Source organism: Gadus macrocephalus, chromosome 7 (assembly GCF_031168955.1).
Source record: "Gadus macrocephalus chromosome 7, ASM3116895v1".
Lineage (NCBI taxonomy): Eukaryota > Metazoa > Chordata > Actinopteri > Gadiformes > Gadidae > Gadus > Gadus macrocephalus.
The window spans coordinates 23606835-23630027 of record NC_082388.1 but is presented as its reverse complement, the minus strand read 5'-3'; the positions used below and the strand labels follow the sequence as shown (position 1 = coordinate 23630027).

At 50.7% G+C, this 23193-nt stretch overlaps 1 protein-coding gene across 3 annotated transcripts; it reads left to right on the top strand.

The window, feature by feature from the left end:
• Positions 1–32: 32 nt before the first annotated feature.
• Positions 33–23104, top strand: nup98 (nucleoporin 98 and 96 precursor). 3 transcript variants are annotated; one of them, XM_060055998.1, is made up of 35 exons: positions 33–214; positions 1651–1762; positions 2142–2237; positions 2400–2585; positions 2685–2833; positions 3025–3132; positions 3407–3587; positions 3910–4145; positions 4319–4459; positions 4629–4761; positions 4866–4958; positions 5248–5388; positions 5533–5666; positions 5756–5943; positions 6390–6506; positions 6640–6832; positions 7289–7403; positions 7762–7875; positions 8154–8292; positions 8912–9089; positions 9525–9686; positions 10884–11120; positions 11502–11628; positions 12238–12518; positions 12958–13136; positions 13469–13749; positions 14396–14680; positions 15513–15670; positions 16699–16839; positions 17143–17294; positions 17815–18036; positions 19352–19593; positions 20073–20227; positions 20594–20705; positions 21305–23104. In XM_060055998.1, exons 2-35 carry the CDS (start codon positions 1684–1686, stop codon positions 21508–21510), a joined length of 5661 nt encoding a protein of 1886 aa, XP_059911981.1. In that variant the 5' UTR covers positions 33–214; positions 1651–1683; the 3' UTR covers positions 21511–23104. The 3 variants fall into 3 exon arrangements, with proteins under 3 accessions (XP_059911981.1, XP_059911980.1, XP_059911982.1); XM_060055997.1 differs by having other exon boundaries at positions 34–214; positions 5245–5388; XM_060055999.1 differs by lacking the exons at positions 10884–11120; positions 11502–11628; positions 12238–12518; ... (9 more) ...; positions 20594–20705; positions 21305–23104 and having other exon boundaries at positions 35–214; positions 5245–5388; positions 9525–10656.
• The last annotated feature ends 89 nt before the right edge of the window (positions 23105–23193 follow it).

The window sequence follows — 23193 nt, the reverse complement described above, 5'->3', positions numbered from 1 at the left end:
GATAGTATAGTGACGTACGTGTTATGTGTTTTACGTGTTATGCTGCGCCGTGACGTTGTTTGGCTGCAGTTTTCCCTCCTCGCTGAGAAAGCTATCCGGCAATGCTGTTTGGCTAGCTAAGGAGAATTTGAATCGTTAACGATATTGAATTTTATCTCCCATATTGTGGTGAACGTACGACAATAATTAGACGCAAATCCGAAGGTTATTAAGGGTATGTAGACCAACTAATGTATCCCTCTCAATGCGTTGTTTTGGTGTCGTTGACGTAGCTACATCGTTTAGCATCAACGCTAGTTTAAGCTTATCTACTTGATAACGCACTTTATTTACTTGGTTGCGAACCGTCAATTCAAAATTCAGATGGAAGATTAACTTGTATTTACCTTGCAAACGTTTTTAATGCTTAATGATCACTTATATTATGAGTGAAACTAGATTAGTATTTTGGTGTACAGAGCCATGCTAGCTTGTCGTTAGCCATAGTCCACTATGTTAACTTGAGTTGAGCATGGGAAGTCTTCCACTCATCGTATCAGCCTTAATGTTTATCTTAGGGCAGCAATGGAAATCCTTTTTCTTCCTTACACCAAACAACTTAAAACTAGGAAATACAATTTGCGTAAATGATGTTATGGAAGCTCGAACCACTAGTAAATAACACGTGGAAGAGAATGGTATGAACATATTTATTTGCTGAAGAATAATAAGTTATCAGTTTTAAGGTCAATTGTATTTTTATAGACCTTAGTCACAGTAAATCTCAAAGGGTTTTGTATTCCATATATTTTTGACAGCCCTTCAACCGAGGGATGGGAAGGAGAGCAAAGGGGGCCATAATCATGCATTGTATGACAAGCAAAATTGTAGAACAAATAAATAAAGAAAAGAGTGCCAGTGAGCAAGCTGTTAGCCGGCAGCAGTGTCCACAATCTGCATCACCGCAACACACTAAAACAGACAGCATTACAGATAGATGTGGCCTGGTAGACAAGAATCTGTCACTTCAATACGCTCAAAATACATGAATTTGAAAGAATGCATTCAAAATGTGAAAACTACAATGGTCCAAATGAGACTCAGTATGTCGTTTGAAAAAACTACAACCTTTAGTCTCTGTGGAGTTGTTATGTTATAGAGTGCACACCATTGATGCATTCAACTTTGAAAGTATTCGGCTGGATTTCGTGGGTTTTTTTCCACTCAGCCCTTGTGGCGTAGACGTGTGCCGAAATTGGGCAATTGGACATCCATTATATCCTAAACAAGTTTTTAGCAGCTCTTACATCTGTATCTTTGTTTTCCAACCAAGGTAAGCGCACGCAAACTGCCCTGGCTTGGTAGTTGGTAGCTTTCTCTAAACCATGAGAGAAAGCCCATTAAGGAACAAATCTACAAGTTTCGATGCCGTGTTGACACGCCACAGCGCATGCTCACGGACGTGCAGGCCTGCAGCTACAATTCTGTGCAAAGAAAGTGGCTGCATATATGCCGGCCTATTTTTGATATTTCTCTGTGTAGCCTGAAGTCCAGGCATAACTAATAAGAGAAACATTGATTATGTTTCATGTAGATGACGAAATTGTTGTTGTTTTGGTGCTGATGAACGAGGTGCCTGTTAATGTGTCCCATTCTTTTCTCTATCCACAGAGCAGGCTTATGCAGTCTTGCTAGCCAATCAAGATGTTCAACAAGTCGTTTGGTGCTCCCTTTGGAGGAGGGACCGGAGGGTTCGGGACCGCGTCTACTTTTGGCCAGCAAAGTAAGTTTTGGCCTTTGAGTTGACTGGTTTATCCCATAACTCGCAGTGTTCGTAAGTGTAAATGATCGTTCTAAAATAACTGTATTTTAGCTCCATGTCAGGCAAAGCAGGCATATTAAAGACATCATTTTGCACTCTAATAAGTTGGGATGGCGTTTGCTTTTATTGATGACATTTTGTAGAAAAAGTGATATTTGCATTGATCAACTCAGAAAATAATCTTTATTTGCAGCCCTAGAGAGGACATTTGTCAGCATGTTGAGGCTACGCAATTGTAACATGCAAGTGAAAAGTTAATTAACTTTTCGGGCAGATAAATTATTCGATGAATAAACACTAATTAGTGATTGTCCTGTCCTGGCCTCTTTCCCATTTGCAGATGCTGGCTTTGGAACCACTGGAGGATTCGGAGGATCTGCGTTCGGACAGACAGCCACCACTGGGGGCCTGTTTGGGGCAACACAAAACAAACCTGGTTTGTCACCCTTTTTATTTTATACGCAAGTTTCCCAAACAGTACTTCATGCAGTGAAGGGACAGTGAAGCTTTCGAAATGTCGCTCCATCCTACCATGCTACCGTGTTCTTCCCACTTAGCCCCGAGTCAATTCCCTGATATGCTACTGTTCCCTATCCAGGAGGTCTCTTTGGATCCAGTACCTTTAGCCAACCAGTGACGTCCTCCGCCACGAGTGGCTTTGGGTTTGGCGCTGCCGGTGGAACAACCACCAGCCTGTTTGGTAGCACCAACCCCGGAGCAGCCACTGGACTCTTCTCCCAACCCAGCAATGCGTTCGGGGCCAGCAAACCGGCTGCTTTCGGCAGTGAGTAGCGACAAATATCATCCCCAATGTGGGCTGACGGCCCACCGGCTCTTTAGTCCTTTCGTATTTGCTGATGGCACGTACGCTCTTCTTCCCCAGCATTCGGGACCAGCACAGCGAGCAGCGGAGGTCTGTTTGGGGCCACAAACACCGCCTCCAACCCGTTTGGGGGCGCCGCCACGGGCTCCCTGTTTGGAGCGTCCGGGTTCACCGCGGCCCAGCAACCAGGAACAGCCCTCAAATTCAATGTGAGGATCTCCCATGAGCCACGCACCTTCCGATCGGACCCCAAGTCAAGAAGTCTCGGCGATCCCATCGGTGGAGCGTGTTGTCGTCTGCGTCTTTGGGACCTCCCAACCATACTCGCCTGTATTAAGAGATACTTCCAACAAGGTCTAGTTGAACGACGGTCTAATGGATGCACGCCTTTTCCCCGCAGCCCCCGACAGGAAGTGACACGATGGTGAAGAGCGGTGTGACGACGAGCATCAACACCAAGCACCAGTGCATCACCGCCATGAAGGAGTATGAGAACAAGTCCCTCGAGGTGGGTCAGGAAGGCCCCGTGGACCGAGCAACACATCCACGTGAAAACAAAACGTCCTCCCAACATTTGTGCACTGCGGGAAAGCGCTTTGTTTGGTGGAAAATACGCTGTCTAGATTTTGCCGCATGCTTTCGTCTTTCGTCGAATATGCGGGTCGCGCCGGCAAAAGAGTCGTGCACGGGTCTCTGCCTGGTGACGAGGATCTTCTTATGCGCGCTGAAGCGGCGGGGGTCACGTCCCTGTGGGTGAACTCGTCTTGTGTCTTGTTGTGTAGGAGCTGCGTCTGGAGGACTACCAGGCAGGCAGGAAGGGCCCCACCAACCCCATGGCAGCGGCGACGGGCGGGCTGTTTGGAGCTGCGGCTCCCGCCACCTCCACCGCAGCCACGGGCCTGTTTGGCTCCGCAGCCGCCAACACGGGCTTCTTTGGACAGGCCAAGACCGGCTTCGGCGCCAGTGAGTCGATTGAGTCTTCATAATGTGATTGGGTTTAGGATGTGGTGCGTTATGTCTTTGCACGTATGTAAAACAGTGGTGAGTGTTCTGGGTACGTCTTGAAATGAAGGCGTTCACTGTTTGACTGTCAAGATTTAAAGTTTTAACAAAATATGTCTTTCCTCTTCATGATGCAGAAGGGAAACGGTATTGAATTATCTAAATCAAAGTAAAATACCGCTGCATTGACTATTCCCTAATACTGCTCCTACCATTACTTGAGGTCCCACTCCTTCCGATCTGTCTCCATGTTTCTCAAACGGTCCTGATGTTTCCTGTGCAGGTGCCGGTGGGTTTGGGGCGGCCACTGGGAGCCTGTTCGGCCAGCAGACCCCACAGCAGCAGCAGCAGCAGGCGCAGCAGCAACAGCAGCAGGCGCAGCAGCAGCAGCAGCAGCAGCAGCAGCAGGCTGCGGCCGCCAGCCTCTTTAAGCCCTTTGGTCAGACCACCACCGCACAGAACCCAGGCTTCTCCTTCGGCAATACCAACACCATGGGCCAGGCCAACACCAGCACTATGGTGAGTCCTCATAATGCGATGCCGTCTCTCCCACCTATCCCAAGAAATCCTGTGGAGTCGAACGAATACGTTATCATTTTTGGTTTAATCGAACCGCATGCATTAATACAGCCGTGGGCTGCTTCTGAAAGCGCAAACGGTGCACGTGACCCGATCGTGTCCTCTCCTCTCAGGGTTTGTTTGGCAACACCGTGGCCTCCCAGGCGGGGGGGCTGTTTGGTGCCGCGGCGCCGGCCAGCGCCCCCACGGGCTTCGGCGCGGCCACCGGGCTGTTTGGACAGACCAACACTGGGTTCGGCGCCGTCGGCACACAGGTACGACGATCGGAGTGGCATATACCTCGTGAAATGCATGTTGTCCTTCAGAAGGCCCCGTGATTTAAGTCTGCCGTTGTGCAGCGAACACCATGCATACACGATTTTGTACGGGGCACAAGTCAAGGGACCTCGTCTGACATGCGTCCGTCCTCGTCTTCTCAAACAGAGCCTGTTTGGAAACAAGCCGGCTGGCTTCGGCGCGACCACAACCAGCACCCCCTCGTTCGGTACCAGCAGCAGTCTGTTTGGCAACAAGCCGGCCCTAACGCTGGGCACGGGAGCCAACACGTCCGCCTTCGGTAAGGGGGGGGGGGTGACACCAGCGCTGACCCTGATCGGCCTGTAATGGGTCAAAGGATTGAGTTCTCCCTGTTGACCACGTTGTGCTTTTGTTCGGTTGCAGGGTTTGGTGCCAACCCGACCGGTGGGGGTCTGTTTGGTAACAAGGCGGCGCCGGGGGGCCTTGGGACGGGCCTGGGAGCTGGCTTTGGAGCAGGTAACCGTAGATGCACTGCTCGGTTGGATGGGGGTTCCCTTCCTTTTGTGTATTAAACCATAATTTTACCCAGACATACCATGTCTATGATGTATTTACATTAGTAGGGTAATTGAGCAGATGTTTCCACGTCGTAGAAATGTTAATATGCGTCAGAAAAACACAATCACTAGAAAGGCATCGCATTATGAGACCAGCTGTTTTTCTCCGTAGTAAGGAAATCGTGTGTGTGTGTGTGTGTGTGTGTGTGTGTGTGTGTGTGTGTGTGTGTGTGTCTTCTCCCCAGCAGTAGGCACGGCCCAGACGTCGTTGTTTGGCAACACCCAGAACAAGCTCGGCACCACTCTAGGAACCATGGGAGGCTTCGGTGCTGGAGGGTTTAACACCGGGGCCAGCACCCTGGGCTTCGGCGCCCCACAGCAGCCCGTCGGTCAGTGCCCCACCCCATCCCTCTGCAGTCGACAGCATCCACCTCTCCCTTCATAATAAGTTTCTTAGTCGCTCGGTGCATCTGTTTTGCTCTCATTCTGGGAATGTTTTTTAGAACGATGTGTGTGTTTGTCGTCCCCTCCAGCGCTGACCGACCCCAACGCCGCCGCCGCCCAGCAGGCGGTGCTGCAGCAGCAGATCAACGCGCTGGCGTACTCGCCCTTCGGGGACTCCCCGCTGTTCCGGAACCCCCTGTCCGACCCAAAGAAGAAGGAGGAGGTGGGTCCCTCTTCCTTCGCTTTACAAGCAAACAATAATCATTTTTATTCAAAATGTAAATCGTCACTTTGTCAACCCATCGTTCGCAGAGATTGAAGCCGACCAATCCGACGGCTCAGAAGGCTCTGACCACGCCCACCCACTACAAGCTCACCCCGCGGCCCGCCACCAGAGTCCGGCCCAAGGCGCTGACCTCGTCGGGGGCTTCCAAGTCCCAGCTGTTTGACGGGTTGGACGATGACGAGCCCTCCCTCACCAACGGAGCCTTTGTGCCCAGGTACGGACCGCCACTGGCCCCCACCGTACACCTCGCACGCACGGAGACTCCGGTCCAGGTCACAACCTGGGCGTCCGCAGGCGTGCCACCATTTATTACGTGGATTTTTCTGAGGTTGCATCGGTGCCGTCATATCTTATCAGGGTACAGCCCAAAGAAATTATGCTCTCTTCCATCATGCTCTCTTCCAGTGCAACCATGTAACATTTAAAATAGGTCTTGTTCTGTGCTTAATTTAATCAGTGGCCATCTTTTTGTCCCCCAAAAAGTATTTAGTATTTGCTCTATATTTATGGTTGCCTTTTTTATTATCAACGGGTGTGTGTTCTGTCCACCGATAGAAAGCGTCAAGAAGCTGTGTTTGTATTTGTTCTGCTCTTTATTTATGGTTGCTTTATTTACTATCAACCATTCTGTGTGTGCGTGTGTGTTCTGTCCGCCAATAGAAAGAGCATCAAAAAGCTGGTGCTGAAGAACCTCAACAGCAGCCTGTACAGCAGCCCCATCAACAGAGACACAGACGACCTGGCCTCGCCCTCGGAGTACCCCCACAACGGCCACAGGTACACACACACACACACACACACACTCACACTCACACTCACGGCTCTTCTCTCCGAGGCGGTGCTCTTGTAATCGTGTCATCTCACGGCTGGCCTACAGTTGCCTTTAATCCAATCCTTCGCCTTCCCCCAGCCACATGATGGACGATCAGGACGACCTCCGGGACATGGTGGTCGGCGGGGAGAAGGCGGAGGAGGACCTGGAGGTCACCCAGTTCTACGTGAACCCCATCTCCAAGCCCATCCCGCAGGGTCGCTCTCAGGCTGCCCTGCAGGACACCATCTGTGAGCTGAACATGCAGCGGGCGGTCAGGAACGGCCCCGAGGTAAACGCACGGGACGTCCCGACTAGGACGGTGGCTGAAGGGTCTGTCCAGTGGTCCAGTGTTCAATTCAATTTTTTTTGGATACCCCTTAATCACCATTACAGACTCAAAGGGCTTAACAGGCCAAGTATTTATGACACCCCCCTTCACCCAAGCCCCCACAAGGGCAAGTAAAAAATCCCTTAAATCAGCAAGGAAGAAATCTTGAGAAGAAACGCTTAGTAGGGGATCCCTCCTTCCAGCGATGGTCAGGAGTGCAATGGGTGCCACAATTGACATGCAGGTAGATGCATGCAAAACATATTAAATTGATGACGGGGTGCTGGCCGGTTAACCATGAGGAGAGTCCAGGCATCCAGTCACAGTCACTGGAACACACTAGAACAGGCAGAATAGACTGGTGTTGAACCCTTGGTTGTTGTAGAAAATAATGATGGATGACTCTGTGCTCCACAGCTGAGCTGTGAGGATGTGTCCGTGTCTCTGGGAGAGGACTCGCTTCAAGGGGAGCGTGAGGAGGAAGAGGAGGAGGAAGCGGTGGAGGATCTTCAGATGGCTCCTCATCCAGCCGGTCAGTGGTCTTCTTCTCTCTGTTCACACACAGACGCACACCTTTTTATCGATTCAATACGGTTGTGTGGCTGGTTGGACCCATCCACCACCCTAACCCTTTGCCCAAATGATTAACCGCTTTGACTTCAACAGTTTTAGACCCAATCCCATTTCTACCCCTTCCCCTTACCCCTCCCCCTTGTTTTGAAGGGGAAGGGGTAAGGGGTATAAATGGTATTGGGCCTTAGACTGTAGTCTCTTGTATTCTAATTGAGTTGTAATACCCTGTTTCTTATGACTGACTAAATGCATGGCATCAGCGTGGAAGCCATTCTTTTAAGTTGGATACGAACACATTTTTCTGTTCGTTGCTACAGGCATAGTGCTGTCTCGTGTGGGGTACTACACTATCCCGTCCATGGACGAGCTGGCCGAGATGGTCGATAACAACGGACAGTGTGTGGTGGAGAACTTCACCATCGGCAGGAAAGGTAATGACGCATCTACCCAGATAATGTATGCAAACCACCCATGAGAGTATTTGGTTGTCATTCTAACTTTAGTCTCCACTGGTGTGTCCAAAATGAAAAGCCATTTTACAACACTGCTTTAAATGTATTGTGTTTCAAATGATGGATGAGTGAATCAATTGGTAATTTTTCGAATTTTTCTTTAATATTCATAATATACGCATCTAAAAGCAAATCAATGGATGTCATTTGCCGGTGATGGATTGCCTGCATGCTTCATCGTCTCGTGCTCCCTGTAGGCTACGGTTCTGTGTTCTTCTGCGGGGTGGTGAACGCGACTGGGCTGAACCTGGACGAGATCGTCCACTTCAGACGCAAGGAGGTCATCGTCTACCCGGACGACAAGAATAAGCCCGCCCAGGGGGAGGGTCTCAACAGGTGAGTGACCCGCTGCAGGGTGCCCTTATCTTGGCTCGCTGGGCATGTTGGGCACGTTTATCTATGTCAAGATTAAGGCCCAATCCCATTTCTACCCCTTACCCCTCCCCCTTGTTTTGAAGGGGGAAGGGGAAGGGGTACGCCTTCCCCTTCCCCCTTCAAAACAAGGAGGAGGGGTAAGGGGGAGGGGTAAGGGGTAGAAATGGGATTGGGCTTAAGACACAAAAATACACAAAGATGCTTTATGCATAGTGTTAAATAGTTAAATAGGGGGATTATGAAATATTTTTGTGCTTCGTTACTGTTACTGACTGGAGATCAGAAGATTCGTATTTTTCTTTTACAATTCATAAAGATGTGAATATCTATTCATGCATCAATTCATCTCAACACAGGTCTGGCCTAAAGGAAAGAGCAGTTTATATGTTGACTGCTTCCAATGTTTTGTTGGTCATACTAGTATAGAATGATTTATAACTTGTTTAGTGAATAATGCAGAACGTAAGGACCTTTTTAAAAAAATAAAAATTGCATACTAAATCAGTCAGGCTAAGACTGCTGTAGTCTCTGTTCTGGCTTTCTCTCTGAGTCACTAACGCGCTCTCCCCTCCCCCCAAAGACGTGCCGAGGTGACGCTGGACGGCGTGTGGCCCAACGACAAGACCACCTGCACCCAGATCAAGAGCCCCGAGCGGCTGGGAGACATGAACTACGAGGGCCGTCTGGAGAGCGCCTCGCGCAAGCAGGGGGCACGCTTCCTGGAGTACCGCCCCGAGACCGGCTCCTGGGTGTTTGAGGTGAGGGGCCGCAAGCGCTCTTAAGACGCCTCTGTTGGGGCTGTTTGTCCAAACGGGCGTCGAGGACCTCGACAGGCCAGCCTAGCACCAGTGATGTTTGAGTCCCTTTTAACAAGGGGTACTCAACCACCGGTCCGCGGACCGGTACCGGGCTGCCGAGCATTGGCCACTGGGCTGCAGAGAATAAGAAATAAAGCCTTCCCGAAAAGATTATTCTTAACAATGGTCCTACAGTATCTGTGTTCATTAGATTAGATAAGGCAGGCATATAATGGTTTCTGTCCTGGTCGCTGCACTAGCGACCCCTACTGGTTGGTCGGGACGCCTGCACCCTCCCTGCGTATTTGAAAATATTTCAAATATGTTGGCGGGCCTCAGTAATATAAATGTTGAGGAACCCTGTCCTAAAGCACACCTTTCTCCTCTCCCCACCAGGTCGTCCACTTCTCCAAATACGGCCTCCAGGACTCTGACGAGGAGGAGGACGTGCCGTCCAAAGCCGATCCCAAGAAGCTGAAGACGATGCCGTCGCTTCCCCCCTCCAAGCTGCTCCAGCAGCTCCCCCCCTCGCAGCTGCAGGGGGCGCCAAAGGCTCAGGTAGACGGAGCTGCCGGTGTCCATCCACATCTCTGACATCAACATCATTTGAGTATAGGTCTTAGGGGAGCAATCCTCACCCAGAATACTAGCGGAATGAAGGAAGATTGATGGTTTTAATATGAACATCTACAGGCATCGCGCTCACCGGACTTCATTTCATTTGACTGCATGGAAGGGGTGTGTGTGGTGTGTGTGTGTTTGTGTGTACGAGGTTTGGGTGAAGTGCTCCCTTGATTACGATTGGGAATTCATCTTGCCACATTGTGTCTGGTTTTATGGCATTAAAAAAGCCTCTTTTCTTTTCTGATGCCTTGGAACCCACTTTGGGCTATGAATGCTGTATATTTTACCATGTTTGTTAACTGAGTTAATTGATTTTACTTCCTCTTGGTCAATGATGGATGATAACAAAACGGCTGATTTGGATGAAGTGCCTTTATGTCTTAAATGCAAGCTAAAGTAGATATTTTTGCTGTTCTAAAACGCTTTGCGTTTCCATGTGGATGACATGACGGGTTGCAATTGTAGACTATACTTAAATTAATCTTTAAGTTAATTTTCAAACGGAATGGATGGGTTGTTAGCTTGCACTGTTTCACAGTAGCTTCAGTATAGATGGGTTTTTTTGGAGATTTTTATAGAACCTTCCATTTTTATTATGCATTCTAATATTGTGACACTAATTCAGAATAAAATGCAAAAAAGTATCTACAAATTTGTACGACAGCTCTGTTACAGGCATGGTCTAATGTTCCCTAGATGGCCTTTTTGGCAGTCGATGAACCAGATATTTTTGTATATTTATTCCTGATTTTACATGTTACATTATCATGCATAAGCTGCAATTCAAATAATTGGAAGGAGAAATATATACATTTGTACGACCAATGTCTGTGGTGTTAAGTTGTCATGATATTGATCCCGATACCAAGGGTTAATGAAATAAAGTTACTGAAGTGAACCTTCACACGCTGGTCTGTTAGCTCTGTTTCAGTTCATTACATTTGAGCTTTACTCTATCCATGTCATATTCTATACGAAGATACTGCTACATACTTGTGTGCTAGAAACTGAACATACCTCTATGATCGCTCACACACCTCTCTGTGTGCGTCGTGTGTGTGTGTGTGTGTGTGTGTGTGTGTGTGTGTGTGTGTGTGTGTTTGTGTGTGTGTGTGTTGTGTTCTGATCCAGTCCACCGCCATCCAGGAGCTTGCCAGCGGGCTGGCGGAGCTGGACAGCGACATGGCTGACATCACCCAGGGCTCCCTGGCCGACAGCCTGCTGGGAGGGGAGGAGGACTGGGGCTCGGACGCCTTCAGCAGCCGCCTCGCCGGCCTCGCCACGGGCCCCGTGCCCTCGGAGCAGGAGCCCGTCTCGGCCTCCAGCCAGATCGCCTCCTCTCTGGGGATCAACCCCCACACCCTCCAGGTACAGCCCGCCGGCGTCACGCGCCGTGGGGCACTCAGGGGGGCACTCGGCCTTCCCGTTGGGAGTTTGAGTGTTCAGTCAGGTGTCGGTGTTTAGAGAGACTCTACTTTCTGGGGAATTTCAATCCATTTAACAGGAGATTGACAATTTTTCGTCATACCTAATTCTGTAGGTTTAACATCCCTCAGGATCGGCCACATGTTTAGTCTTTTACACAAAACTGATTTGTTTGATCTTCTAATAATTAGTGGTTTTGAACATACATTGACGTAAATAAAATAAGCTTGACCACTTTTAATAGAAATGCCCTTGATTTTATAATAGTCACAGTGTGCCCTTAATATTCTCTGGGCACTAATCTTATTTCTTTTCTTCGATCAGATCATGAAGGCTTCTCTGTTTACCGAGGATGACGATGAGGACGACCAGGAGCAGGGGCTGATGAAGAGCGCCGTAGATTCCTCCTCCGGCCGCCGTCTGGTTCCCAGAGTGCAGAACAGGCCCTCGGGTACGCTCCTCTGATCTACTTCCCATTTGGGCGGCATGTGGCTCAGGAGGGTAGAACGGGTCCACTGGCAACCGGAAGGCTGCTAGTTCGATCCCCGGGCCCTCCTGATCCGAGTGTCGAGGTGTCCCTGAGCAAAACGCCAAACCCTAACCGCTCCCTACGAGCTGGCTGTTGACTTGCGTGGTTGACACCGCCGTCTGTGTGAATATCAGGCAGTGATTGTAAAGGTCTTTGAGTGGCTACTGGTTAGAAAAGCACCCTAAAATAGGGCTGCTCTCATAGGCTATGAATACCGTCCATTTGTTTCCCTAGCGCTGCTTCTCTGTCCTTCTGAAGGCTGATTATGGTCCCACGTTCACGCAAAGCAAGGGGTTTACGGACACATTACTTCCTTGCGGACCCTCCTTGCGTCCACCGCAAGGGCCGGACGTGCGGCTCCCAAAAAATGTAACCTTCCGTCGAGGCGACGCAGCAGCAAGGGCTGGGATTGGTCCGCTCACTTAAACCCGAAGCAGAACCATAAAGGTTCTCGACTGCGTCGAAGCGTCTGCGTTGCGTGAACGTGGGACCATAATCAGCCCTTAACGCTGCCTCTCTCTCTCCCACCAGTCGGCGGTCTCCTCCAGGCGCGCTTCTCCTCCGGCCTGTTCGCCCAGGCCCCAGACCCCTCCCTGCGAGACGGCTCTCCCTCCTCGGCCAAGCTCCACCCTTCCCTCTCCCGGGCTTCCCCGGCGAGGGGCCAGACCCCCCGGGGCTTCTCCTGGAGCGCGGCCACCCCCGCGACCTCCTTCCTCCTGCCCGCCCGGGCCCCTGAGCCCTCCATCCGCACCGTGGGGGCCCGCCGGCTCGGCGGCCCCGTGGCCTTGAAGGAGTCCGTCACCCTGGGCAAGGTGGGTGCAGGCAATGGCCCCCTGGCTGCAGCGGTCTGTTGTCAGGACTCAAAGCTGATTCATAGAATTGGTTTAGTATGAAAAATAAGAGGGCGTGAAGTGAACAGATAGAAAAACATTTGAATAACGCTAGAGCTGACAATTCATCTTTTTTTATTTATTTTTTTTTTAATTTGAATTTATTGTTTAGGACAATTTGTAAAAAAAAAAAAATAGGGTTAGGGTTATAAAAATAAAATCCATACTTAAAAAAAAAATACATATTTTTCATTTATATATTTTATTATTTAATTTCTTTTCTGCCAAATCGCCCAGCCCTAGCGCTAAATTGAGAACCCTATTCCATGTGGGACGTTCCTGCTGGTCTCCCTGACCTGGTCCGCCCGGTGCTGTGGTTCAGCCTTGCACTAAACAGCCTTGTCCCTGTGGCGTTCCTCAGGGAGCCCTGCTGATGGACGCTGGCCTCTTCATGGGCCGGTCGTTCCGCGTGGGCTGGGGCCCCGGCTGGACGCTGGCCCACTGCGCCCAGCAGATCAGCGCCCCCCACTCCAAGGAGCCCACGCTCAAAGGCCACAACGTGGACTTCAGCTTCATGCCTCAAACCGTGCGGAGCAAAACGTACGCATGTACCCGTCCCGTACACACACGCACAACACTCCCCCCCCCCCCCCCCCCCCCCGTTTGTCTTCGGAGCACAGAGGAATGGCCGCCAATGGGATGTTTCGTGAGCCCCCCCCCCCCGAATTACTTATGGCAACCCACCTATACGGTGGTTAAAATGTCTTTATTAGGTGTAACCCCTTGAGATTAACCAATCTCGTTTTCTTGGGGGTCCTTAACACACACACACACACAACATAGTTCTTAATATCGCACGCACGGTTGAAGATGTGTGGCGGTCGTGGGGTGGTTAACCTGTCCCTCCCTCTCCTCTCCCCCCTTCCCACCAGCCTGACGGACAGCGCCTTCAAGGTGGTGCTGGAGCAGGTGTCGGGCGTGGAGCCCGAGCACGAGAAAGAGGGCATGGAGGAGGAGGAGGAGATGGAGGGCGAGGAGTCGGCGTCCAGGCTGGCCGTGCTGCAGCGCCCCCTGGAGATCTGTCTGAAGCACAGCACCGTCAGCACGCCGGAGGGGAGCACGTGCCCCCTGGTCCAGCCCCAGCTCGGGGTCTCCGCCCTGCACGAGTACGCCCAGTGGATCAGCAAGCTGCAGCAGAAGGCCGACGGGGACGGTGAGTGACAGAGGGACGTGCTCCCGTATTCTGGGGCGCTGTCACACCGAAATTGTACCAGGGGGGCGAAAATGTTACCGCCTACGTAATCCGCGTTTGAATATTCCAAACCTGCCTGGCAACTGATGATCGCGTAGAACGTTGCCTGGCAACGGACGATCGCGTCGAACGATGGCGTCTATTATCTAAATTAAATCAACACAAGCTAGCTAGACTACGATACACTTTAAACACTCAGTTTACTAGCTAACTTTGATTAAACAATGCAAATATAAACTACGATACACTTTAAACACTCAGTTTACTTGCCAAATCCGATTAAACATTTAAATACAATACAAATCTAAACTATGATACACTTTAAACCCTCAGTTTACTAGCTAAATTTAATACAATAGAAATATAAAATAAAAACAAGTGGTATCTGTATTATGTTATATCGTCTTGATGAGCGTGAATGTTTTTGAAACCCGCCTGGCAACGGACAATCGTCGATCTATTACGTAAAGTTTTGAACGCGGATTACGTAGGCGGGTACAATTTTCGGCCCCGGTACAATTTTGGTGTGACAGTGCCTCTAGCGTCTGTACTAGAAGTATTGGAAGGGAATATAGAGGAGGCTGAAGTGTACCCTGTGCTCCTGTAGTGGTGCTGGGCTACTGGGCCGAGGTGTGGACCCTCTGCGAGGCGCTGTGGGGCCGCCTGGGCTCCTCCGAGGCCCTGGACGACGCGGACGGCGCCGAGGCCCCCGACGAGTACCTGCAGCAGCTGGAGCGGAGGCGGGCCTTCTCGGCCTGGCTGTCGAGCGGCGCCACGAGCCGCGTGGAGGAGGAGGTGGGCAACGCCGGCAAGGAGAACCACGCCGAGGCCATCTTCAGCTACCTGACCGGCGGCCGCATCAGCATGGCCTGCCGCCTCGCCCAGAAACACGGTAGGGCTCGGGGGTCAGAGTCCCATAGGGCGAGCTGGAGCCCCGCGTAGTTAGTAGGAGGGAGACTCTCTGAATTCAGAGGACTTGTGTCCGCTCTGGCGGGCTGTGCAGAGCTGTGACGTGAGACAGCGGAGCTAGAGGGGTTTCGGGACGGGTCTGTATTAAGATTATTTTGAACAAAGAGATGGTATGTTTTTTTAGACTGTAGACCTTCAGCTATCAGTTACAGGATGTGGATGTGGTATTGATGACAAACTAATCCCAGACCTAGACCTAGGGGTAACTTGGCTCCCCCTAGGACTAGGTCTGGGATGACAAACTAGGGCTTTGACTCCGAACTTCGTTATTCGATTATCAAAAAATAAATCAAAATTCGAACGAACATTAGGCAGCCCTTAATATTCGAACCTGTTATGGGCAGGCCGAGAGGGAGGGACGTCGGAGAACCCCACGCAGTCTATTCATATTGTAATGACCACGGAAGAGGCAGTGAATGAAGTATTGATTAGACAGCGATTTATTAGAAACCTAATAAACCGTTGGAACACGCAAGACCGGTAACCATAGCAACACAGTAAACAAATCTCGCGAAGCCCAATCCAGGTCTTACTGAAGGCATTTAATGGTCAAAATATTAATAATAAATATTCGAATATTAATAAACAAACGAACTTCGAACATGATTTTTGGGCAAAGGTCAAAGCCCTAATACAAACTGATCCCAGCCTAGGTCTGCGATCCGCCGTCTCGAAACACGACAAATAAAAGTATTTGCATTCCGTCAACTGTCTGTTTGCGCAGCCATGCGTTCTAAGTGTGTGTGTCTCTCCAGGGGAACACCGTATGGCCGTGCTGCTGGCCCAGGCCATGGGCTCCCAGCCCTGCAGGGAGCTGCTGGGCCTGCAGCTGGCCGACTGGTGCCGCATGCAGACGGACTGCCACATCAGCGAGGACCGCCTGCGCATCTTCACGCTGCTGGCCGGGAAACCCGTAAGCCCCCCCCTCTCTGCTGGTCCTCTCTGCTCGTCCTTTGGCTCTCTGCTGGTCCTCTCTGATGGTCCTTTGGCTCTCTGCTGGTCCTTTGGCTCTCTGCTGGTCCTTTGGCTCTCTGCTGGTCCTTTGGCTCTCTGCTGGTCCTTTGGCTCTCTGCTGGTCCTTTGGCTCTCTGCTGGTCCTTTGGCTCTCTGCTGGTCCTTTGGCTCTCTGCTGGTCCTTTGGCTCTCTGCTGGTCCTTTGGCTCTCTGCTGGTCCTTTGGCTCTCTGCTGGTCCTTTGGCTCTCTGCTGGTCCTTTGGCCCGTTCGTTGTGCCAACTGAGAACTTGAAAATGTCACCTTAATGGCACCCAGTGCAACTTTCGAGGCTTAAAAATAAACATTCAATTTCTAGTCTTTTTTACACGTAGTAAGTTTCAATAACTCCATACCATTACATACCGACATTTAAGCAGCAAAGATGAGACGTCGTTGTGTGGTGAGAACTGATACAAAATCGATAACAACAACAATGCCGCCATTTTCTTTATTTTTTGTAACCTACAATAAATAAAGCAGGCTTCCAGTCAATGGAAAAATGGCTTCTCCCCACCGGCGATTGTTGTTGTTTAATGTCGATATGTAATGGTATGGAGTTATTGAAACTTACTACGTGTAAAAAAGACTAGAAATTGAATGTTTATTTTTCATTGAATGTTTACATAAAGTTGCACTGGGTGCCTTTAAAAGAAAATACACAAAATATTAAAATCGTAAATAATGTAAAAAAATTAGGAATAATCCTGCTGTTCATTATTGCAATTTCTCTAAAAAAAATCAAAATCTCAAAAAAAAAATCGTGGTAAAATGTAACTAATCGTACAACCCTACTATTTGATACATTCGGCCCTCCATCCAGGGGCCTTGGCTGGACAGGCAGGACGTGAGGGCCCTCCATCCAGGGGCCTTGGCTGGACAGGCAGGACGTGAGGGCCCCCCCCCCCCCATCGCCTCCCGATCTGACGTTCATCCTCCCCCCTCCCCAGGTGTGGCAGTCCTCCGAGTGCCTGGTGAACGTGTGCTCCAGCCTGGACTGGAAGCGCTGCGTGGCCGTCCACCTCTGGTACATGCTGCCCCCCACCGCCTCCGTGGCCGACGCCCTCGCCAAGTACCAGGACGCCTTCCAGGTCGGTGGTCTCACGCACTTCCCTAAAACTTAACGTGGGCTCTATATAGGTATAGATATCTAAATCTATAGATATAAGGGGTCTAACGATAAAAAAAATACAAATAATTTGCAAAGCAGCGAAATGAAACGCGTATCAAACCTTAAAAATGTCAGTACGAATATGCGTATCGTCGCACCACTAATCGATATAGATATATCTATAGATGGATGGATCCATCTATCTTAATATCTATGTCTATCTAGTATCTAAATGGGTAAAACACGCCCCATGTGTGACTGATGTGTGCCCTCCTCACCTCAGGGTGACGGGGAGGTGGGGCTGTACGCCTGCGCTCCTCTGCCCCCCTACCTGGACCCGTCCCAGGGAGCGGACATGGAGGACGAGGAGGAGGAGTCGGCCAAGCGGCCGCTCTACGACCTCTGCTTCCACCTGCTCAGGCTGTACAGCGACAGGTAGGCCTCTCGACCCTGTTCAACCTGCGCGTGGTCGGCGACGGGATCGCTTTTCTTTCATTTTTTTGTTCCTTTTCATTCCGTTGCTGTCGGTCGTTTTGGAGGAAGAGCAGAGTTTTCTTACCTAAAGAACCCGAAAGGTCCCTCCCCTTTTCTGCACCTGTGATTGAGGGCCCCCCTGAACCAATCAGGGACGATACACCTTAAGTGTCCAGAGACAAGCCGGGCGTGGACTAAAATCTAGATATTCTAAATCTCCAGTTCATCCAAAAGCATATCTTCAGGCTTCATACTTTCCATGGTGTCAATGTACTTATTTGCACTACCTTCATGACACGCGTGTGTATCATTTATCTTCCATATTACCCATGTGGATACCTTATCATCTTATCATCTTGTTTATGTTGAATGTGTATGCTGTGTGTGTGACTTGTTCAAGCTACTGTGACTTCTTATTTCCCCTGGGGATCAATAAAGTACACATCTATCCCCCTCCCACCCCCCCCCCCCCCCACCCCAGGCACTACAGCCTGCACCAGCTGCTGGACCCCCTGGCGGTCACCTGGGAGCGTCTGGACTACCGGCTGAGCTGGCACCTGTGGGGGGTGTTGGGGGCGCTGCAGTACAGCCACCTGAGCGGCCCGCGCCAGGGCCTGCTGCACGTCAGCTACGCCGCCCAGCTGGAGAGCGCCGGCCTCTGGCACCTGGCCGTCTTCGTCCTGCTGCACATCCCCGACCACGCGTACGTTACCGCGGCAACCCTAACCCTAACCGAACCGCACCCCCACCGGGCGCAAGCCTGGAGGCCCCCTTCGGTCGCCGCCGATTGTTTTGGACGTTGCGTGACGGGGCGTCCCGGTCGTGAAGTGTTGGTCGTGATTTGTTCTCGCGATGGTTGACGGGAGGAGGCAGCGGTATAAGTGTGCGCGTGTTGACCACGGAAACCCGTTCGCAACACGTCAGTACCCGTCATACTGACCTGCTCGGACAAGGGCTGATACTGATTGGCCGGGTTACTGGCCGGTTAGGGTCCCACGTCGACGCAACCCAAGGGACCGCGCAGACGCTTCGACGCAGTCGTGAACCTGTTACGGTTCTGCGTCGGGTTTCAGCGAGCGGACCAATCACAGCCCTTGCTGCCGCGTCGCCTCGACGGAAGGTGACAATTTTTGGGAGGCGCACGTCAGGCCCTTGCGGTGGACGCAAGGAGGGTCCGCAAGGAGGGTCCGCAAGGAGGGTCCGCAAGGACGTAAGGGGTCAGTAACCCCCCTTGTGCTGCGTCAACGTGGAACCACGACTAAGCCTTTAGTCCTGTGTGTCCATTGTTTTTAAAAACACCAGATTTCACCGTCCGATGCAAAGCAAAAAGACGTGCAGGGATCTCCTCTCCATCAAGTGGTCAGTCTCCTCCCTGGTACGGACCACAGTAGCTGTGTTCGAAATCGCTCACTCTCACGGATATTGTGCACTCTATAGGGTGCTCGCCATTTTGTAGTGGTGTTCGAATTCTCAGCGGTTAATTTCTTGCACTATATAGTGCACTTAAAATACCCAAAGTGTTTGAGTGTACATACGATGTACCCTACATCTGACTCCCGTATACCACAATGCAATGCGGTCGTGTTTTTCCAGAGAAGGAGCTGAATAACCGCGAAAACAAACACGTTTAATGATGGAGTCTCCGGCTTTCGTTTAGAATTGTCAACAATTTATTTTGGATTGAACATAGAAAATATATATTTCAAAAAAACTTGAACAAGGAAATGTAACATTCGACATCAAATCAACCTCCAGCTTTCCTCTTGAGTGCCCGGTTTGTTTCCATGATGTGGGCGCATCTGTCTGCGTCACACAAATACCCGGCGCATTTACTGACGCACATGACGTTTAGAAATGTTCAGCGTCGTGTCCGAATCCTCGTTTGTTCGTTCCCTATATAGTGCACTATATCATGAACACTATATAGGGAATAGTGAGTGTATAGGGAACGATTTCGAACACAGCTAATATGTGTATGTTTTCTCTCTCTCTCTCGCTCTCTCGCTCTCTCTCTGCAGGCTGCGGGAGCGCGCCGTCAGGGAGATGTTGAGCCTCTACTGCCCCCTGCAGCGCACGGAGGACTCTGACCGCAGGGAGCGCTTCCTCACCGAGAGGCTGCTGCTGCCCGAGCAGTGGCTCCACGAGGCCAAGGCCATGCGGGCCCGACGTGACGGAGACCGCCACCAGGAGGCGCTGCACCTCTACCAGGCCGGCTCCTGGAACCACTGCCACAAGCTGCTCATCCAGCACCTGGCCTCAGGTAGGCCCAACGCCGCCGCCGCCGCCACCGCCCCGTCACAGACCAACCCAAACGCTCTGTGATGGTACCGAGTCTAGTCCAGCCTGTTCAGGCACACAAGTGGTTGTGAGTAGCCGTTTGGTAAATCGGCCTCTTCTGACTTCACTAGTGGCCGGGTCCGCCTCGATGTGTGACGGATAGATGAACAACGTTTGCTCCAGTCCGCCGGGTAGGCTGGTGGACTGATCTGTCCAGCGCACATCTGGGTGGACACGCCCACTTGTGATGTCAGAAGATGCCTGTAAAGGCTAATCACACTCACACCTGGGGGTATCATATGTATATGATACCCGATAAAGGTGGCAACACCTTTTAAGGAGCGGGTAAAAATGGGGCATTTATTTCAGAAGACTTTTATTGTGAAGACGAAATTTAAAAAGACAAACGCAACCTCCCACCCACCGAAGCGCTCCTTCTCTCCTCCCTCCCCCCCTGCCCAGACTGCATCATCAACGACAACCACGCCTACCTGTTGGAGTTCCTGGACGGCCTGTCCCTCCCCGAGCGCAGCGTCGGCATCCAGGACTGGGACACGGCGGGACGCGTGTACCTGGACTACATCCGGGTCATCCAGAGCCTGCAGGACATCCAGCAGGTACTACCCGAAAGCGAAATGACGTAAAATGTAATCACTCCATTTGCATTCGAGGGGGATCCGGGCGAAGAAGGAGGAACCCAATCCCAGCAAGCGATTGGGATTGGGAATGGGCGGGGACTGGAGATGAGGGAGTGAAAGAGGGAGAGAGCTGTGTGCGGTGAAACGTGGGATAACATGAAAGAAAGTCGCCAGATTTACCGCCAGTCGCTAGATAAGCTTTTTAGTCGCCAGAGATGGCCAGAAGTCGCTAAATCTAGCGTCAGCGGCAACACTGCTCCCTACCCCACCGGCCCTCCGTCCCGGTGGCTGGGATCCGTCCCCGTCCCCTCCCTCATGGCGTCTGTCCTGCTCCCCTCCTCCCAGATGGACAGCCCCGGCTACGAGACGGAGCGCCTCTACACGGACGTGACCTCGCTCTGCAGCCGCATCCAGCTGCTGCCCTGCACCACTGCCAAGGACTGCCTGGCCCAGTCCGGTAAGACCCGCTCCGACCGGCCAGAACCGGCCGCTCGGTCAGACCCACAATGCAACAGTGGGTGACCGACTGCGGCCGGGCGCTTTGCTTCGGGGGATTGACGTCGGGTGTTGCATGCCGCGTCTTCTTTCAGTCTACGTCATCGTTTTTTTTTTCCTCTTTGTCGCACATATCATGGGATGGTTTTAGCTCGCTGAATCTGAAAACATGATTATAAATGAGCCTAGCATATGTGCAGGTAATATGGTGAGAACATCAACATGAAGTGGGTGGTGCTAACACTTGACTTGGGGAGGAACATGGGCTTGTGCTTCACTTTCGCCTTTTTATATCAATGGCTTTTCATTGGACAGATTTACCACACTTTTATGCAAGTATTCAGATTAACTTCATTTCATTAACGTGGTTTTCCGAATCAAATCGTTTCATTAAAGCGGCATTGTAGGACAATTATCCATAACCAATATTTACTAAACGATTACACACATTTTTTTGAGAAATTGTCCAATTTCCCCCCTGCGTTCCCACAAAGTACCCCTAAAGTACCCCCTACCCCTCTCCTGAGCAGCCCTGACCTAACGTACCCCCCCCCCCTCCAGAGATGGCCAAGCGCGTGGCCAACATCCTGCGGGTGGTGCTCAGCCTGCAGCAGGCCGGGGAGGGGGCCGCCGACCCCCTCCTCCAGCCGCCCCACGCCAAGCTGACGGCCCTCATCACGCGGCTGCCCATGCCCGAAGACTACGCCCTGGAGGAGCTGCGCGGGCTCACCCAGTCCTACCTCAGGCACCTCATCGACGTCCAGTGACGCGGGCCAACGCAGGGAGACACGGGTGTGTCCTGACACCCGGGCACAGGGGGGCCGCAGAGGAGGATTGTTGAGGTTGACGTGATGCAACACGGGCATGCCCTTGCACTTAACAGGACGCAAGTCACCATGGGAACGACTCGGTCAGAAAGCGTCGTGCTGGGGGGCGGGGGGGATGGGGGGGGGGGGGAGGATGCTGACGGGCGTGTCTGGGGAGAAACGGCCGCTGAGTCCGGGAACTACCACCAAATCATGCAGAACCAAGGACCCTTTTGGATTCGGAGATCGTCTAGACACGTCGGCCATGATTGTTCTGTGTCGCCTTCGGAGTAGGGGGTGAGGGGGTGAGGGGGTGAGGAGGCATGTGGCGACCAGATCGGACCGATGGAAAGGTTAGGGATGGACGCTGAAGACTCAAGACTACTGCCCCGACTCTTATACAGCCGCTTGGATATGGTGTCTCTGTTGGAAATATGGAAATATGTTGTATACCTATCATTCCGTGTGTGTGTGTGTGTGTGTGTGTGTGTGTGTGTGTGTGTGTGTGTGTGTGTGTGTGTGTGTGTGTGTGTGTGTGTGTGTGTGTGTGTGTGTGTGTGTGTGTGTGTGTGTGTGTGTGTGTGTGTGTGTGTGTCTCCATGGAGATGTTTCATGAATGCAAAAAATTGAAATCTTGTTATTCATTAGAATGGCGAGCTGTTTTTAGTTCATTAAAGTATATTTTCATTTTCCCACATAGCTCCCCAGAATGTTTCGATTGGCCTGTTGGTTGAGTTGCGTGTGTTTTGTTGCACCGGAGGATGCATGTTTAGTGTGCGTGTGTGTGTAAGCCAAGCATTTAAATGACTTTAAATACGGTTGTATGGTTTGGCTCAACAAGACACTTGGCCACATGATGATGAAAGGAACACGATCGGATTTCTTTGTCAATATGTGAATAGCGATGATCTATCTTTCTATAGAGAATAACTCTTGTATAAAGACAATTGGACAACTTGCGATGTTTATGCTTTTGGATGTTTCCGAGGAGACTCAGTAAAAATTGTAAAATGCGGAAAGGTCTATTTTTGTAGGGTTTTTCTTACTCTTTGGGTGTGCATGCCCTAGCCAGGAAGGAACTTTGTGCAGTTCTAGAGAATGATTTGACGTAAGATTTCTATTGTATATTGAACATACACTTTTGAGTTTCATTCCATCAGTGTGTTCATTATATATAACATTGCAATGCGTGTTGTGACGTTTGACTTTCAGAAGGTACAACTGGGCTTTTAAACAGCGGCTGTCTGTGATGTATTTACACTTCAGACACGGCCATTTGTACTGAACGCCTCAAAGGGTATTCGTTGGATAGCATCCTGAAGTGTCATTCTAATTGCTGATGTAGTGTTGTCATAGATACCTGCCGACAAGTCTTTAGTTTGTCTGAAATGACATCAATTTTTTTTTTTCTTTGAGATGCGTGTGTGTTAAGAAATCCCCACTCGCAGAATATTGATGCACACAGTGCCTTTCCCGTATTGAATCTCTAAAGTGTGTTGCTCCGTGTGTGTGTGTGCGTATGGTTTTAATAAAGTGAATTAAAGTGTTAAAGTGACCTTTTGAAGTTGGTGTATTTGTGACGTCTAGGATTCAAGTAGTTCACCAAGAAAATTGTCTATTAAGAATTATTTTTACAAAAACTTG